Source organism: Nestor notabilis, unplaced genomic scaffold (assembly GCF_000696875.1).
Source record: "Nestor notabilis isolate BGI_N333 unplaced genomic scaffold, ASM69687v1 scaffold16992, whole genome shotgun sequence".
In the NCBI taxonomy this organism is placed as follows: domain Eukaryota; kingdom Metazoa; phylum Chordata; class Aves; order Psittaciformes; family Psittacidae; genus Nestor; species Nestor notabilis.
The window spans coordinates 16,278-35,841 of record NW_009918889.1 but is presented as its reverse complement, the minus strand read 5'-3'; the positions used below and the strand labels follow the sequence as shown (position 1 = coordinate 35,841).

Here is a 19,564-nt window from a genome sequence, read left to right as displayed (position 1 = left end):
AGCAGGAAGCTTTAACATTTTTTAACTTGAAATCTGTTTGTAACACTGACTCCTGGAATTGTGCTTTGGAAAAGTTGCATCAATGGTTATAAAAGGTAGACCATGAGCTCACCGCATACCTCCAATTACAAGCATATTCACAAGCATATCTTGGAATTTTGGTGGGTTTTTTTCCCCCTCCTTTTTCCTTCCACATAGCTGTAAGAGATCAGTAAATAATATACACAACCTTCAAACGAACGAGCGGGTGTGTGGAAGTTCCAATGCAGAGGTTATACAAGCCTATAGGGTAGCTTTAGGATGGGGTCTTGAATTTTAGGATGGGGCACATGTTTTTAAATACACATGGCAGCGCTGAGCACAAGACCCTGGAGACGAGTAGAGGACAATAAGCTCCAGCCAACATAGCTGCACCCACCAAGGCAAAAAGCATATTTAGAAATCTGCCTGAAGGCAATGGCATGTGACAGAGCTTTACCAAAGTTACCAAGATGATAAAGCAAACCAGCTTTCTGTCATGAGAGAATTGGGGTTGCTCAGCCTGGAGCAGAGAAAGCTCTGGGGAGACCTTAGAGCAGGCTTCCAGTACATAAAGGAGCTTACAGGAAAGCTGGAGAGGACTTTTTACAAGGGCCTGTAGTGACAGGACAAGGTGGGGGATGGCTTTAAACTGAAAAAAGGGAGAATTAGATTAGCTATAAGGAAGAAGTTCTTTGCTGTGCAGGTGGCGAGACACTGGCACAGGTTGCCCGCAGAAGCTGTGGCTGCCCCATCCCTGACAGTTTTAAGGCCAGGTTGGACAGGGCTTTGAGCAACCTGGTCTAGTGGAAGGTGTCCCTGCCCATAGCAGGGGGTTGTAAATAGATAAGCTTTAAGATCCCCCACAATCCAAACCATTCTCTGATTCTATGATACAGACTAGGGTAATGTGTGCTGGCTGCTTCTGTCTTCAGCCCACATTCCAGGCTCTGATGGCAGGGTACAGGCTGTCCGTCAGCTTGGACTACTTTAGGGACAACTTTGTGAAACTGTACACTTAGCATCTACCCAGCAAGCACTTCTCTCTTCCATAATCACCATGTCTCTTTTTAAGCATCACTCTTTGTAATGCTGTCCAGTGGATGTAACTATATAGAACCAACAGGGTCTAAATAAACTCTCATGACTAAAGGCAAATTCCTTGAAAATGAACTTAATTTAGACTTGGCTTAAATGAATGAAACATTAAATGAGTTTAAATTTCTTTCTCGTCACAGTATTTCCTGTCTGAAACTACAGTTTTGCTGTGCAGGTGACTTAAAAATTAATTCACTACAAGCAAGCATTACACCTTACATTGAAATTACACATTTATAGCTTAATTCATACCTGTTCTACTTGGCATTCAACAAACAGTATCTTTAAAACAAAATACTTTAAAATGTTAGTTTCTCTCCATCTCAAATTAATACGGGTAAATGTTTTAAAAAAGTATCCTATGTTGATTCTTTTGCAGAGTCATTATCTGCAACCTAGAGCAATTGATGAGTAAAAGTCTAGATATATAGCTGTCACTCAACCAAATACATGCTAACAGGACATTTCTATGCAATACTGCTAAGAAAATAACCCTGCAAGATTTTATACACATGCTTAAGTTTAGTATGAGTAGTCCCAATACAATCGGGAGAACTACTCATGGTATAAATTATGTGAATGCCTAATTATTTGCAGAACCAGGACTCACAATACAGCTGTCACTGAATTCTTTGATCACATTTGTCAATGTGTAAGAAATTTCTTAAGCTATAGAGCTGTAAGTTTCTGCATCAGCATTGTGGTATTAAGATGAGAAGCGCCACCTGAAACCGGCAGTAGTTTTAACTGGTATGCCAGGCAGTGATACACTACACCCAGCAATGTCTTACTGCATAAAAAAAGAAATGGTTTCACACCTGAACGTTTCCTTACAGCTAAGATCAAGGTAAAGAAGATGCACAAAAGCTGTCATAAACCTGCTCAAATACTTGCTTTTATTCCATTCCTTTCCCTTAACCTGCAGTTAGGATGGAATCCATCTGCTCTACCCAGAAGGCTGGATTCCCACTTGTGATTTGTCCAAAAAGAAGCTGGGGGAAAAAAACTGCTTTCACAGGAAAGAAATGAGGAAATAGATGCTTGCAGGATATAAACTTTCTATTTGAGGTATCTCATTGACACAAATCTAGCAAAGGTTTTACCCTCCCCATCAGCAACTTCATTTCTGGAAACATATATGCTGGATTAAGGGGTAAAGAATGGATTTACAATGCAGTCTCTTTGAAAACCCTAGTAATCCAAGACAAATGGCAGTTTAATTTGGCAAGATCATTATTTTTTACTCTCAGTATAAGCAAGGTGATAAAGTCTTACAAATGTGCCAAACGTGAGGCAATATGGCTGTCTGGGAGAAGTTATCAATTTACTGACAATGCTTGTTTTCGAACAAGCAGCAGCTTGGAGCTCCCAGAAGAGGTGGCTGAGCTTCCATGTCAGAGTACTCTGCTTCTGCTGCAAAGCAGGGTTGCTGAGTGATAAAAGCTAAGTTAAGCAGAGGAGTCTGCATACCCATTTTGCCCATTCAGGTGCATTCCTTTAAAAACCAAGATAAACTCTGAAGCTGAGACAAGTATAACAGTTAACATTCTTTTGGAAGAAATCTTGACAGTTACATTCAGCCTAGTGCTCTGCTGAAGGGTTTTGCACTGAGCTAATTCTGCAGACTGCATTACAGAGCTGATCAGGAGGGAGACCAGTGGAGAAAAAGGGGAAAAAGCCATCCAACATACCTGCCTTTTGAGCCAAGATGCTACGGCATCCTGTATTCCCTTCTACAGGAATTGAAATATTGCCAGGATTAGTGTGAGATGTAGCCCACAACAGCAGCAGTCTGAATACAGAAAACAAAACCCCAGGAAATGAAGGTAACAGAAAGGATTTCTTGTAGACACACCCAGCAGGAGCAAGTGTTAAAAAATACTCAATTAAAATCTGCAATACTTCCTCTTTTGCAAGAAGGCCTAGCTTAATTTGTGGGGAAAGCCATGGGGAATGGTCCTATAAGCCTGGGAAAACCTCACTGATCTGAACAGAAACAAGCGATTGGTATGTACAATGGTTCTGGAGGAATATTACTCCAAGTATTGTACTGCTTTTCTGAGTAAACTCAAAAGTTTCTGATATAGACTTCAGTTGCACTTAAGTTTTCCAGCATACTTGCACTTACAGCCGTGGTATTTTTTAAAACTGAGTTTATTGACACAGCTCTACTGTCTAACACTCCAATACACATGCATTTCTATCAGTAGAAGTTAAGTGTAGCTGTGTCTACTTGTAAGCTCCTGCTTAATGCCAAAATCAGTGAAGGAGAAAGAACTTTCAAGATGCATAAGGCCCACATTCTTAGTTGCTGTATTCATGAATATTTAAAGCATAACTCACTATCTGTGGCTCTCCCAAAACCAAGTGTAGCGTACCAGAAGAACCAGAACAGATGTGTATTAATCAGGCCTACTCTGAGCTCCTGGCATCTGTCGATGATTATGTCTGAAAGCTGTACATAAGTACTAGCTGTAGAAGGTCTCCTGAAGCTGTCTAATAAAGCAAATTAAAACAGCTGTGAAATTCTCATGCATGTAACACTGTGGATAACTGCAGGTCTAAATAAGACTCTTAAGTCCATGTTTTCAAATATGCCTTAAGCCATTATTAAATCACACTTACATGTACCTGCTTTTTATATTGCCAAGGAGCAGTACAATCAGAAGACATATTAAAAATTAGCCAGTGAAATTTTTGTATAAAAATAATATAACTTTAAGACAAAAGGCAAAGGATAGGTATCTAAGGTATCTTTAGTCTGCAATTAGCTTATTAAAACAGAACATATCCTTTAGAACATATGTTACAGATATGCTACATGGTTTATCTTACAGAAATGCTACAAATGGGAACCTGCTGTCTCCATCATTTGAATATCTTACCAATGAACATTGCCAAACGTTGAACCTTCAACTACAAAGTTTATTTTACAACAGTAACTGAAGACAGAAAACACAAATTAGAAAGTGCTTAGCAACTTCCCTCCAGAATAAACCCAGACATCACTTAATTCTCTACAGCCTTTGGTGCCATTTGGATAAGGGCTCTCACCACATGTTAGCATGTAACAGCAATGGGTTGTCCTAACTTGGAGCTTCAGTGGTTAATAAAAATATTGATAACATCTGCTATTAGTAAGCTCAAACAGTTGTAATTAAAACCAATGATTCTAATGTTTATCTCTGGAAGATAACAGTAGAAAGTCTGTTAGTAGAAACAAAGCAGGAGTCTAATTAAAGGAAAATGAAGCACAGATTTTTCTGTAATCCCAATTTACTCTTTAACGTCATCAGTTAAATAATATACATATTAATCTACCTGTCATAAACCTTCCTTTCAGCCAGTGTATGTGCATTGACTCCTTTTGATCTAGGTCAGCAGTTCTCAAACTTTAGATCAGTTACTCCTTTTCAGGAATACAGTCACCCTGAATGTCTCCCTACACAATCATATATTATGCATTAACTTGCATAAAATACAAAATACATTATTTGCAGACACATACACATATTTAATTCAAATATACACAACAACTTTATCAGCACATGTGCCCTTCTTTCCCTGTACAAGAGCTTAGGGATCTTGGTCTGTACATAAGGGGGGAGGAGCTGCAAAAGGGAGGGAAAAGAAGGTACAAAATACATCCATGGACATCCATACACAGGTGATGGGAAGCAAAGGCTGAGAAGGTGCTGCTGCCTCAGAGCCCAAGCAGCTTCTGAGAGTGTTAGTAACTGGGGAAATATTTTTTCCACACACCGTGTCAGAGAGGGAAGATGAAGACGCTAAAATCCCATCGCCTGGGGCTGCAGCATTGAAACTGAAATCTCCTGCTAGAGGGATAAAGCAGGACCCCTAGAGATTTCCCCCAGAGCTGCCTAGCGGCAGCACTCCTCCTGCTAACCCACAGCTCCAGGCTCCATCGCTGCAGCAGCAGCCACTCCTGCACCCAGCTCTGAAGGGACCTCAGCGAGCAACTCACCGTGCTCCTTCCTCAGACTACTGCAAGTCCAGCTCATGCTGGCCAGTGGACAAGTAAAAGGTGTTTGGAAGCTTCCAGTGAGGCAATGGGAATGCACTACAGAGAAAGACAAGTTAGAAGAGGTATCAAGAAAAAGAGCATCTGAGCTATGCCATCCCTTCTCTACCTCCAGTCTTTGAAGTACACTTGTCTCAGCATGAGCTAGTTCTGGCTGCAGTTTTCAGACAGTCACACATAGGCATTTGGGAATCTGAACCCTGAGTGTTCTCACACCTTCTCAGGATCCACTCTAAACCCCCATTTGAGAACTGCTGGTCTAGTTTAACTAGCAGCATGCAGAACTACAAACCTAACAACTTAATGCCCTCTTAGTGCATAGCAGCATACAAAGAGTAAAGTAACATGTGCTTCAGTTACCTCTGGCAAGAGTGTCAAGCCATTGCATTTCAGTAGCCTGATGATGAGGATTTTGATGAGGCATCTACATGGTTTATAGTATTTCCAGACTTCAGGAAAATACTACAGTGGCAGAGATGAGGGTAAGCCTATACAAGGAAAACTAGCTGCCAACCTACCCCTTACAATTTGCTCAAGACTAAAAGAAACAACTAAATGCATAGCATTTTACCATTATTAGTGCTTCCACAGGGTCTGTGGACACGTCTGTTATTTCAGTCCAAAACCTGCTGTATGTGGCAAAAATCTTTCAGAATACAGCAACACAATTTAAATGGTGCTTAGGCTGGGGTGAGTGCTGGGGTGTTAAACTTATAAAGTACATGTTGGGGAATATTTAACCTATCACAGCATGTTTCACTTCATGTTTTTCCATGAACTACCACTTCAACTCAAAGTATTACTCAGGCTTTACCATGAACCTATTAACTGTTGGAAACTACAGAGGACTACCTGGTATAATCAGAAGAACATTTTAAAGTCTTTATGTGGGGAAACCCCCATATGTTTAACAAAACATCACAGTAACACTCATGCCACAGTGATGATGTTGGCGTATTACTGTCAGTTCTGTCACTGAGAAACTGTTGTTTAAACCTTCATGTTCACCCCCTAGGATTCTTTCAATGAATTGATACGTGCACAGATTTTCAATGCAGGTCCAAGCTTAATATTCATTGCACTCATAAGGTGATCCTCCTTCAACAAGAGGAGAGCTTGTCCATCAATTTCTTGTGCTCTAAATTCATCCGCAATATCTTGGCAACCTACAAGGAAACAGAAAAAAGAATTACCGGGTTTGAAATGTGCATTCTTAGATGCAATGACTGTCCACACTGGAGCTTTTCAGCTACACAATTTCCAGTGCTCATCCTTTTGGCTTGTAGAACCTAAGACACATGCAGGAGTTCAGTATTACGATGGGAACTTCTGAGATAATCTGAAAGTAATTTTTACTACAGGCTCTAATTACATTATAATTATTGGAGAATTACTCATTGGAAATTTCAAGTCCTAACAAAGACATCTTTCTCATTTCATTAAGAGGAACAATCACCATGATCTCACAGTTGGAAGAAACTAGCAAAATACTGCTGAAATAGCAATCAAGTAAGAGCATAATTCAAGTGGGCTCTTTCCAGCACTAAAAAGGTATGCATATTCTACAACTCACTGAGAAAATTTACACAGCTACAATTTCCAAGAGGTGTTAATTCCATCTGTATGTTACCACCACTGGGTTAAGTAAACAGAATTTTGATTTATGGGCTTTAGCATAACTGTCTCAAAGACATTTATCATCAGTTACCTGAGTGATTATTCTATACACAGCAGTAACTCACTTCACAAGTGCAACTTTAAATGAGTTTGATTTAAAATACTCTTTTTCTGAACATGGAATAATATGGTCTCAGGTTACTGAGGCCTACAATGCAAGAAAAAAGGACTATTCAGGGGTGGGACTGTCTCACGTAATTTAGGGCTCCTTTCCACTGAAGAACACTGTAGTAACAAAAGGTTCCTCAAAAGATATTCTGGAGATCTGTTAAGCAGAAACAGTTAGTTACATCTGGCTGTGTGGCAGCTCTGTATGTGGACAAAAGTCTTCTCACAATGTGAATAAGAACACTCATTGTCAGTTGTTTATTTGAAGCTTCTTTCCCCAAAGCCATTTTTTTCATGTTTTTTTATATATGTATGTTCTCAATCCACTCACTCGTCTCTCCATCTGTCTCAAAGCCTTTCAGACACATTTTAATTTGTGCTCCACCTCTCATTCCTTTTTTCCTCAGTCAAGCCTTTTTTGGAGCATTTTTATATTTTCCCCTGTTCTAAAAGTATACTACTTTAGAGAGATGAAAATACTGGGAAGAATTCCTTTTCCATCCCAGATGATAGCAATTGACTAATTTCATGTTCTTCTGTGTATTCAGATTTTCAGATTTAAATTCTGTAAAGAACAGATAGTCCAATTTCCTGATGGATTTAAAAATCTGTAAGAGAAATAGAAAGGACATATGGAAGGAAGTATCAACATCCAAACCTTAATTCATTTGCATTATTACTGTCCAGTGGTCATAAGATTCAAGGTTGGAAAAAGTTAGCTTTTCACAATAAAGCACAATTTTTTTTTAATGATTTGTTAATTAATTTTAGTATTTTGTTAATTGCAGGCCTCATGTAACAATTAGCTGCCACTTTATTAAGGGAATAATTAAAAGATAATCTGAAGAAAAGGTTTTATTATGGAATAATAAGGCTACATCTCTAAACCTCTGTAGTTTAGGTTACAACTATATAAACTGAAGTCCTAAAGGTACCACAGTTACTCTGTAGCAGTTGGCTAACTTTTAATCAGAACTAAGGACTATTTTCCATAGCATTTAAAACAACGTAACTTTAATAAACAATAAATTCCCAGTTCTTGGGAATTATTTATTGTAACAAGAAATTAGAGTGGTATCTTTTTTTCAGGGGGGGAGGGGGGAGGAGGGAAGTTTGTCACGAATATTTCTATAGCCACTAAAGCCATTAAAATGTTTTAGTGCTTGCATGTGTTCCATAACATTTACTTCCAATATTTCAGGTGCAGTGATGCAGTAGTGCAGCCCAGCTACAAACTGTACCACACTCAGTAAGAACACATTTTTCAGGAGCCCAGAGTTGTCAGAGAGCTCCTGGAACAGTACTTCCAATTCCAGCTACCAAGTGAAGATAATGCTGCCATTAACATGAAGAAAATATCTGAAGACAATTGACCATTCTGAGGAGGATTTAAGAGTTCTAACATCATAACAAAGATTATTATTTGTGTTGGCAACAGACAAAACTATGTCTGACTTGAGACCTGAATGTGATGATTGTCACACCAGAGCATTTACAAAGAAACTGAGAGATTAAGAGGTTCTACATTTAGGAACAAAAGTGGTCCTATTAAAATAGATTTTTTAGGTTGTTGTTGCACGTTCTTTTCTTTAAGCAGGATATGAAATACTGCAGTGAACTTCTCCTAAAATGCTCTTCATCAAAGATATCAAAAATACACTTTATCATCCTAAAATACTCTTTATCTTTATTTTGAAAAAGCAAAGGATGAAAGTTGAATGTCTTTAAGCGCCCTCATCCAAGCACACTGCGTATTCTTAAGCACTTTAGCAATTGGTTGTTGTGCAATAACTTAGCTAAAAAAAGGATGGGAAGTGGGTGAAAGATCATTAATCTTGCAGCTGAAGAAAGAATGAATGAACAACTCCACTGGGGCTTAAACTGCTGCTGTCTCTTCCCCCCCGGAGAAATAAGTAAGAGTATCCACAAACTTCAGTTCTCCAAAAGGCTTCAGAGGAATTCAGGGAAAGCCTGACAACACTTGCCTGCAGTTAGGTCGCAGCTACAGACTCTATGTAGAAAGCTGTAAATCAAAACAGATGTCCCTAATGTTTATGAAAAGCTGACAAATCACTACCTCCTACAACAGGGCAGATGGTCTGCATGGACTGCACCAAGTGTATATTGCAAAATAGCATAATGAAGGTCAATTATATTATTTCTTGTATTATTCAACTCCGGCAGCGTATGAATAATATTTTTTCAAGAGAGTGGCTTGAGAATATACTGAGCACAATAAATCCCCAGATTGCCAAACAACATGAATATAGCTATATAACAGCAAAAATTCTGGCAGGTTGTAAGTATCATTTTAAATACCTATTAAACTTTTTTTTTTAGAAAGTAATTTCCCTTAATATGGATGGGAATGAGTAATTATAATAAATTTCCATTATATACAGAGAAATACGAAGCTGTTTAAAATCAAAGATTACCTCATTTATAGAATACAAAAAAACCCACCCCAAAATAACCCAGATCCAGCAGCTGGTGAAGTACTGTAAAAGTAGTGGTTTCAAACCAGAAACCACATTTTAATAATAATCTTTTTGTTTACATACTTAGAAATGAATTGTGTTTATGTGGTACTTTAAGTTTTCTAGGACAAGAACTACTGTTTATTCTTTGCAGAACCTTGGATCAGGAAGTTACGAAATTAACTAGTGCCTCAAATCTATAAAAAACCAGCAGCATTATAGTTACATCCCAGTAACACCGCTGAAGTACAGAAATATGAATGACCATGTCTCAAATCTAAGGAGCTTGGCTTGTTTTTACAGACATCTCTGCAGCTTCCCAAAGCAGATGATGTAACTTAATTGAAATTTATTACCTTAATTGCAATTTATAAACTATCAGAAGAAAGGTACTTTGTCCCGGTTTCAGCCATGACATACTTCAAGGATGACTTTTGCTGATTTAAGACATCCCTTACTCAATTCTTTGCCTGATCCACTTTATAAAAGATTTTTTCATAACCATGCATATGACTTAGCAACGAATTCCTTACAGGTTACTAGCCTGATGGGATACACACAAACACACACAAAAATGGTTTAGCATTTCAGAAGAAGGAGAAAATCAGGAACAAACTTAACCTGGTTTCAATATTTTGACATGTGAGTTACATGGGTAAGCAACAAAAATTCTTGTATGACTGCTATTGTGGAGACCTGCCTTGTTAGCTGGAAGGGTTACAGTATCTGATCAGATAGAATGGCATCCTTGGGAATGAGTGGGGAGTGAAGCTTTAAAGCTTACGATAGGAAATGAGAAGTAAGCGTCAGATAAACTGAAGATGACAGAAAGGTAACTGCGATCATTAAGGTAAAGAAAAGGTTTGTAAATAATGAGAAAGAAGATTATTTTTTCTGAGAACAGACTGCATCTTCCAGTATGCAGAGTCTATACACAGAAGTTCTCTGCATTTCAGTTACTGAGCAAAGCTATGCAAAACAGTTTAACTTGCTTATTCTTTTTTAATGACTTGTATCAGGACAGGTCTTTCAAATTTTTCAGTATAAAGGGAAATAATTCTCTTCCTTTTTCTACTGAATAAGCAGTAAGTAAGGAGGGAAGAGAAGAAGCAAGCATAAAAGGGAAGAAGCTTGTCTGATCTCTCACTGACCTCTTGAGAGAAGTCAGACTGAAGGGAGGAACAGCTCTAATCTCCATCAGCTGGGATGCAACAGCAGGAGTGGGAATAGTTCTATCAACATGGGATTTGTGCTGAAGGAACAAGTGAGAGGAAACAAATCACATTCCAGTTTCTATCACCAGCTAAAGAGTACAGCAGTTCTGTTATGACACCGCCTCATCACGCTGATGTTAAAAAGCAAAGAACTTCAATGTTAAAAAAGAAAACTGGAACAAATTATTGCACATTACATACCAGGCAAAGAATGTATAAAGGCCCAAACTTCATCAACACTCCATACTGATGGGTCAGCTTGCACCACCGGTAACAAGTCAATGCTCTCTGGCATTTTCCTAATTCTTAGTTCCCTAAGTTCACGTTCTCTCTCTCTTTCACTCTGTCTTCGGAGACGGGTGGTCATGGCAGCTGGAACAGCATCTTCATGAGGAGCCATATCTTCTTCTGGGGATGGATAAGTAATTGGAAGCTGGAAAATGCGGTACAAATACACTACAGTATTAGATTTTATTTGTAATTCCCCAAACAATGCCATAGTTTTACGCAAATATTCCACAGACCTGTCTAAGAAAATGATCTCGTGATGCCCCATCAGGGCCACTCGGTCGACGCCCGCGTCGCCCAAGACTTTGGCTATCTGATTTCCGGTTCCAGCGACTGGTCTTGTCTGATGTAAACAGCCCAAACTTCTTAGTGCAACTAAGGCTGTGCCTGAAGAAGCAAGATACATTCAATAATACACTAATAGTTTTTTGGACTGAATTCAATCAAGTAACCATAAAATTACAGTGTTGCAGAAATGCTGCCTAATTAAAGACAACAGCTGTCACAGAAACACAAAAGAAAGGTATCTCAAAGGCCATTTACTCAAACCCCTTGTCTTGATGCAAGATCAAGTGCATCTAGATCATCCCTGGAAGATGTCCATCTTTTCCATTCTTCCATGACAGAAGTACCTCTGCATTTATGGTGTAGGCTGATCCCTTCTCTACAATGTCTGCTAAAAGCCTGAAGTCACATTGTATCTTTTGCTTCCATTTTCCCTACCTAGCTGATACCTAGGTAGGAAAACATTAAAGGAGGATGGAGGCAAAAAAAAAAAAATCCCATTTTAACATTAAGGGGACAAATCACTTCTTAAAATTATTTTGCTAGTAAGGTGGTTTCTAAGCATGCTGATGCAACAAAAGAAGTAAATGGTGATTAGAAATGAGAAACTATTCCCTATTTCTAAACATCTGGGGTTGAATATAATTTTTCCAGCTGTAATGATACAATATTTTACATTCAGATGTTGAGTATGAATTCCTCCTCTCTTAAACCAAAATAAAAGCAGCATTCTAAACCAAAAGAGAAACAGAAACCAGCCTGTTTCTTCTGGAAACCACGCCCAAGCAAATAACATCACTTCTTTTCAGGAAAGGAGAAGCCTTAGAAAACACAAAATTATTTGTGTTTATGAATATTTCTATTTTACTTTATGCATATAAAGATTTTTTACACTGTTACTAAAACCATTTAAGAATGTTTTTTTTATCTATGCAGCATTTCGATTATGCCAAGATAAATTCAGTGGGTTTTTTACCCTAGTATCATAAACAGTGTAAGAAAGCCCACCCAGCCCAGCATTCTTTCTCTGACATTGCCCAACCACAAGAGGAACATAAGAAATCTGTAACGCCTGGCGGCCTGTGAACCTCTGCATTGATTTCCAAACTTAATAACCCTCAATGAATTTCTCTTCCATGACACCCATCACCTTCCCATGAGCCAAACAGCATGGCACACTCCGAGGTCCAGAGTTTTACTAGAATTCTCCTTCATCTATCTTCTTGAAATACATTAAAACCTACCATAGCCCTTTGTACCCATATACTCTGCAAATGCAGGTAGCAGGCAGTCATGCTTTATTGTTTCCTTATTTTTCAACACCAGATACTATTTGGGTGCTATTCTATTAACCAGATAATGTTAAGCATTAACTAGACAGAGTACCTTTTGGCACAGGACGTGGAACAGAATCTTTTTGACCGTAGAAACTTATTGGAGTATCCCATTTTCCCGCAAAACTCACACTTTAGAAGATCATTTTCGATTTCATCCAGTCCCTCTAAAGAAAGGAGCGAGGCATAAAGAAGTCAGCTTTAATGACACAAAATTATGTCCTAATTTCTAATCTCAAGCAGGTAGAAGACTTTCAAATATCTAACACATTTTGTTAAATACTACGATTAACAGAAAACTGTGCACAGCTAAGCAAGTCATAGATACCATTCTCTATGGAAAAGATCTTGAGCAAACTGAACCTTACTAAACCTTCCAATTAAGTTATTGAATGAACTTAATCAGCTCTTTTGTTAATTTTCAAGCCATCCATGAGCAAGTACGCCCTCAGCCACAGCAAGAAATTGAAAAGAGGTGTCACAGTCCTCATGAATTGCTTATAAAGAGTTCATTAAGAGAACTGGGTACCCACGGTCTAAATTCAAGCTCTCCTGTAATGACATAAAACATTAACCTTCTAATATAATTTCTTTGAACTGCTACAAACAAAGGGACTTGTGAAAGTACAACATTGAATCTTACCTATGAAAAAGTTAAACTGCATATAATAAAAAACCTCCCACGATTATAGCATCTACTGATTTACAGTCTATTCTTACAGAATACTTTTCTTGGTGACATGAGGAGGCACTTTTCCTGCTCCTTGTGAAGAATTCAAACACCAGCTGAGAGAAATATGAGTAAAAGAAAAAGCAGAAGAGCCCAAAAGAAGGCAGGTCAAGGCAGCATACACATCACATGCTGAATGTCTATGCTCTCTTCTGCTAGAAGCGTATTTTGTGCGTAAAGCATGGTTTGTACACAGTTTAGAATAATGCCACCGTATCTGCAAACCAACTTGACTTCTGGCATGGGAAAAAACCCAAAACCAACCCTTATCCTCACACACCATTTGTGAAATACATAATAAGGAGCAAAGGAGTGAAATTGGCATAAACTGAAACGTAACATTTTGTGGTCACTCAGGTCAAGCAAAAGAACTGAACACCACATGGCTGTAATCATGGACAAAATACATGGCTCAAAAATTCAGAGGGCCAAACAAACACACATTTCTCCCTCATTTCTGATTTACCTGAGTCACTGTTTCATATACTTTGCCTCTTGCTATTCACCTCCCACATTTGTATGTTTAATTTTACATAATTAGTTGCAAAAACTGCAAACTAGCTTTTTGCTTCAAACTCTTTGTAAAGCTTTGATGTCAGCTAATATAAATGCAGGTATCAAAGTTTAATTTAAAGATTTTAATTACAAACTTGTAATTCTGTTATAGAGATGTTAACCCACTAAACTGCTTGCATTGACGACGTAAGAAAAAAGCACTAGTGCAGCAAAGAGCTGAAAATACTGAAAAGGGTATTTGAATCATGTATCTCATGTATCAGGACATAACTGAAGTCAACAGATCTACTGTCAGACTGAAAATTACCAGGTTGCAATTCTCCAACAGAGTAAGTTGTTATCACACAGGAAATAAAAACTGGAAACAACTGGAGTTTAGCCTGGAGAAGAGAAGGCTCAGGGGGAACCTTATTACTCTCTACAACTACTGAAAAAGAGGTTGTAGTGAGGTGGGTGTTGGTCTCTTCTCCCAAGTAGCAATTGATAGGACACTTCAGGCTGTGCCAGGGGAGGTTTAGATCGGATATTAGAAAAACATTCTTCACCAAGAAGGTGGTCAGGCATTGGAACAGGCTGCCCAAGGCAGTGGTGGAATCACCGTCCCTGAAGGTGTTCAAAACCATGTAGATAAGGCCCTTAGTGACATGGTTTAGTGGTGGTCTTGGCAGTCCTGGGGTAATAGTTGGACTTGATGATCTTAAAGTTCTTTTCCAACCAAGTTGATTCTATGATTCCAAATGGGAAACATACCCAATCTTACCAACCTTGCAACTGAAGTCAAATACCAGAGATGCATCCTTCAAATAAAATAACCCTGTCTCAAAAACCCCCAAACAACCCCAAAGCACTCATTCCCAAGCCAGGTCATGCTATGTGGAAAATAGCGACAACAGAGTGAAGTTTGGTATTAAGAGCCTTTTCTTTTGCATACTAGGTGTTTCTACTATACAAGCAATCATACCCCAGTTTAGTATCAGAAAATCTCTTTTGCTCAACTTCTATGTATGTGGATGTGTCTCAGTGCTGGATGTTTCCTACTAGCCCATCTAGCAAGGAGTTGCAAATTGCATATATAAACCTAACACCAGCTGTCGGGTACAATAACTGAAAACAAAACCATGAGTGTTTGAATAAAATGACAGCAAGCTGCTTGAAATGTGAGAAACAACATAGTGTTAATACTGAAAAGTTCTTAGGGAAAATGCTATTGAAAAGCAAACTGAATTAAGATCTACTCTAACAAATTAAGGGCAAAATAACTGTTATAAGCAGAGCTTCATAGAAGATACACCAGATGGCAAAAAGTTTCTTTTGTTTTAAATATATTGGTTGAAACAAGGCATTAAAAAAAGCTGTACTCTTCATCAAGAAAGCAATTTTATTTAATAGCAATTTACTGGGCATAGTCATGAACTTAGGGATCTACCAGTCTCATTTTTTGCGTAGCAAAGTAGTATAATTCCATTGAGCTGTAAAATAACCAAAATATGTCAAACAAGTCATAAAATGTACCAAATGATTACCTCCCCCCCCTCCTTTTTTAAAGGCTCTTGTGTTTGATGCTTTTGTACCAAAAGGCTTCCCCCTCAAAGAACTAGTTAAATGGAAGCCTTCACCGGGAGACGATACAAAAAAAAAAAAAAAAAAAAAAAAACCCCAAAAAAACCCCCAGCAATTTCAAATTGAATTAAATAAAGGTTTAGAAAGCTTCCAGTCATGCTGCAAACCTCCACTATTAATACACCATATGCTTGCCTTCTAAAATTTAGTCTGCCATGCCTGCGTGAAGGTTTGTGAAGAATAAGGTACGGGCCTGAAATTATTTTACAGTAGAATATTGTGTAATATATTTAAAAAATGGATTCTCTAAAAATTGTTTCTTCATTTTTCTATGTAGACAACTTAATTACAACGTAAGCAAAAGAAAATTACAGTTACAAAACACAGCATTTCAAGTATCTGCCACTCCCTAAACTAGGCTGTTACTGCAAAATGAAGCAGGGATCTGAGACATGCTAGTAAATGCAATCATATAATCAGCCATAATTTAGGAAATCATATTTTATGTTTCATTTTCAGGCACTGTTTCCATAGTTTCTGACTTCTCTGCACAGATGTTATATCAACATGTACAAGGACTGCAACCCATCAATATTTCCTTTCAGTAATGTCATTCTAACCTAAACCAGCTCCTACTAAAAATCAGTGCTACAAGTAAAAATACACTTTCAAGTTGACATACATATTGCTTGAGCAGTAAGGTGTATCAGCCTCATGCAAAAATTCCAGCCATGTTTACTTGACTTCACTACCAACAAATACTCTTCTTGAATTCAGAATGCTTTCTAAAGCAAGCTTTCTACCTTGTCTGCAATCCTTGATCTGGGTCTGATCCAATACACTTATAAGCAGTAATGGATATAAATCATTGCAGTAAAAAATAATGTACCAGAATCTAATAATCTAGAAGACTGATCTTGAGCTCATTTGTTTGCTGAGATATGTAGTAGATGCAGCCAACTTCCCTATTGCACTTCAGCCCCATTCACCGAGGCAGAAACCACAGTAAGTAACGAACTGCCATCAGAGTTGCCACCCTGAAAGTTCCTGTGAGATAAGATCTGGGAGACAGACTGCTTTAACTGAATGACAATTTACAATGCCTGGAGTGGGAAGTAGTTGAAGCACAGCTATAGGAACAATTGCTACTGCTCAGGACATGCTCTCCTGACTTTTTTTTCCAGCTACTTCCCTGATGCAGACCTGTGGCAGGAGCAGGCACTGTATTTGTCCTTTCTTAATCTGCCCACTACAGTTTTGATATGAAAAAGAGAAAAGAAGTATTTCAGAAGAACAAAACTAAGAGTTGCATTAAGACAAATTTAACCAGATCACCAAAACCAGCTCTCATGCAATTGTTCCAGAGGTGGAACAGGAAAATCCAGAGGTGGCTGAAAAATTCTGGACTTTCAAAACTTGGATGAATTTATACAAAAACGAGTTGAAGAATAATTTGGCTTTTCTGGGCCAGGCCATGGTTTAGTTTCCATTTCATAACACTCATGAGGCTACCTACATTTCAATTTAAACAGTAATAGTGGTGTAACACATCCAAAATACTTGGTTGACGAGTTCTAAAGATCCATGGTGATGATTATGTTGGATACTGCATGGGGAATTCAAATTACCTCATGGATTGTGCTGGAAACTACTGTATTCTAAGCAGGACAAGTGCTTTCTTGACATTCGTATGCACCTACAACAACTGATGTTACGAAGTGTAGCTAGTAAAAGACATTTGAAAATAGTTTCTATTATAGATAAAGACTGGAGAAAGATTCCAGAAGAACAGGTGGGATGGGATTCTGTAATACATACAGAACTGAAAGGCAGTAACACGGGTATTTAAACAAAAACTACAAACCTTCTGCAATCATATCCTCTATCTCTGTGTCCGATGAGTTGTCTGCATGTTTTGTATTCTGCAAGTCTGATTCAACACACACAACACTCATGATCTGACCCTCCACTAGCAATCTTTTTTCTGCAGGCTGTTCTACCAGCAAAGATGAACGACTTACCTATTGCAATAAAAGCAAAGCAACAGTGATTAACTGAGCAATGAATAACTGAAAATACTATTTGCGACTTAGCAGTTGTAACTGAGACTAGAATCACAGTTTCTATTCCCTATCAATGAATCGTCATTATATAGTGCCAAAGCTCTAAATAGCATTTCTCAAAGACTCACTCCTGCTCTGCAGTTTGCAACTATATTTAACCGAGGAAGAAACACATTTTATCTAGAGAAATGAAGGAATGGGAAAATAAGAGACACATTAAATTAGCTAATAAGGCAGGCTTATAGGGTTTAAACTGTCCATTTGTGGATTTAAAATTTTCAATACTAATTCTTACCACAGTACTAATCACACCAAGCTCAGCAGGGGGCTTGCCAGTGCTTTAAGCAACAAAATTCCAATATTTTAGAATTTTAACACAGACATATACTCATCTCAGAGCTTTAAATTAAGGTATCACTTAAACAGAGGTATCTAGGAGAGGAATGTAAAACAAAGTTATTGCAAATGGTAGCCTAAAAATCACTCTCTGTAGTTATCTCCAGATACAACCTGTAACATAGCTGTGTCTCCATTTTCATTTAGTAGCTTGTCATCCAGTGATACTTGCAAGTCAAACAGTATCACAAATTCCAATTATATACATAAGACAATACAAACAGTATACACGTATACTGAATGCTGTAAGAAACATGTAACCAATCAGTGGGAAAAAGGTCAAAACCAACATGTGAAATACGATTCAAGATCTAAATAGCTACTAGCCACCAAAAACTTCATCCTTAAAAACAGTCTGTTTCAAAAATTAGTAGTATGAAACTCACAGCAACTTTTACACTTACAGGGAATGGCTCTAGACCCTCCTGAATCACAAAGCCTTCAATAACATGGGTCAGGATCTGTGGTTTAACAATAGCCTGTGGCGGTTTATTTTCTAGACTAGGAATGCTAGTGGGCATTGACGTGCTGTTGCTTCTTGTTGTTGCTGCTGGAAGCAAAAGAGGTGGTGGTGGAATAGAAGCATGTGAAGGATCAGATGGAGATTTAATTACTGAGGCACTGACAGATGATGTCACTGAAGGTAGTCCCCCATGTTCTGAAAAAAACAAAGTAGGTCGTGGTTTTATCACTCATGTCCAACCATTGGCTCAGAATTCTAGAAATAAGAAGAGATGAACACACCCGTATCTGCACCCACCATGCCATAACACAGGTTCTTCCCTATGGATTATAGATTTTCCTTATCAGACTATTCCACAAACAGTTATCACAAACATTTTCCTTTACTCAGTATCTATTAACTATAAGCCTGGTTGGCCATTAATTACCTACACAAGTCACAGATCTCTAAGTCAAAAGCAGAAAATGGCGTTTTTGAACGTTCTATTCTCAAGATTGAGCAGCAGAGATATTTCTAAAGAGAGAATTTAGGCATGATTTGAGCCTCAGTAACCTGCAGGGTCACGAGCATATACAACATCAAGCCACTAAGCACCCAGTTATGTCCATAGCATGCACTGATGTATACAGACACCCTATAACACATATAGAGAGAGGGTATATATTTGGATATTTAGCACACCAGGGGAGTTACATGAGTTTGCAGGACAATGATCGATACAGGCATGTATATTGTACAATACACCAAAGAAGAAAAATTTTCATTGGTAGCTTTTGCATTAGAACAGTTCCTTACCAAGGTATTTATGAAAAGAAATGGTGCCAAAGAATCATACAGTGTAGTCAACCATTCCAACAGCAACTTCTGATTGCTGACCCAAATTTACACCAGAGCAGTCAGCATATTTTGCCCATATCACACAACTATCAGTTAAAGATTAACTGGAGACTGACATTCCTGTTAAGATTTTTGTATAAAAGTATATACTAAAGAGCTCAAACAAGCATTTTCTGTGCTACATATTATCCAAATACATATATATGCTATACCTTTGGGACCAAAACACTTGTTCTATCACATGGATTTCAAATATATTCATATATATTTTACTTAAAAAATATCACTAAATTATTAAAAAAAAAAAATCAAAATAATTGATTTTTACTTTAAACCATCAATAACTCTTAGGAGTTTCTAAACAGAAGAGCTACCTTAGTTTGATATTTTTCTCACCTGACAATGGATCTTCTGAATTAAGTGCCTCTCCATTCCCCAAGTTTATGGCTGGGGGGGAG

At 38.0% G+C, this 19,564-nt stretch overlaps 1 protein-coding gene across 1 annotated transcript in view; it reads right to left on the bottom strand.

Annotated features, from left to right (window-relative positions):
• Nucleotides 1-6,169: 6,169 nt before the first annotated feature.
• Nucleotides 6,170-19,564, bottom strand: part of LOC104402165 (polyhomeotic-like protein 3) — a 27,027-nt gene continuing 13,632 nt past the window's right edge. Inside the window, 7 exon segments of the mRNA XM_010009970.1 lie at nucleotides 6,170-6,324; nucleotides 10,836-11,067; nucleotides 11,159-11,297; nucleotides 12,582-12,708; nucleotides 17,212-17,368; nucleotides 18,211-18,464; nucleotides 19,503-19,564. The exon segment at nucleotides 19,503-19,564 is cut by the window's right edge and continues 8 nt beyond it. Coding sequence (XP_010008272.1) covers nucleotides 6,170-6,324; nucleotides 10,836-11,067; nucleotides 11,159-11,297; nucleotides 12,582-12,708; nucleotides 17,212-17,368; nucleotides 18,211-18,464; nucleotides 19,503-19,564 — 1,126 coding nt within the window.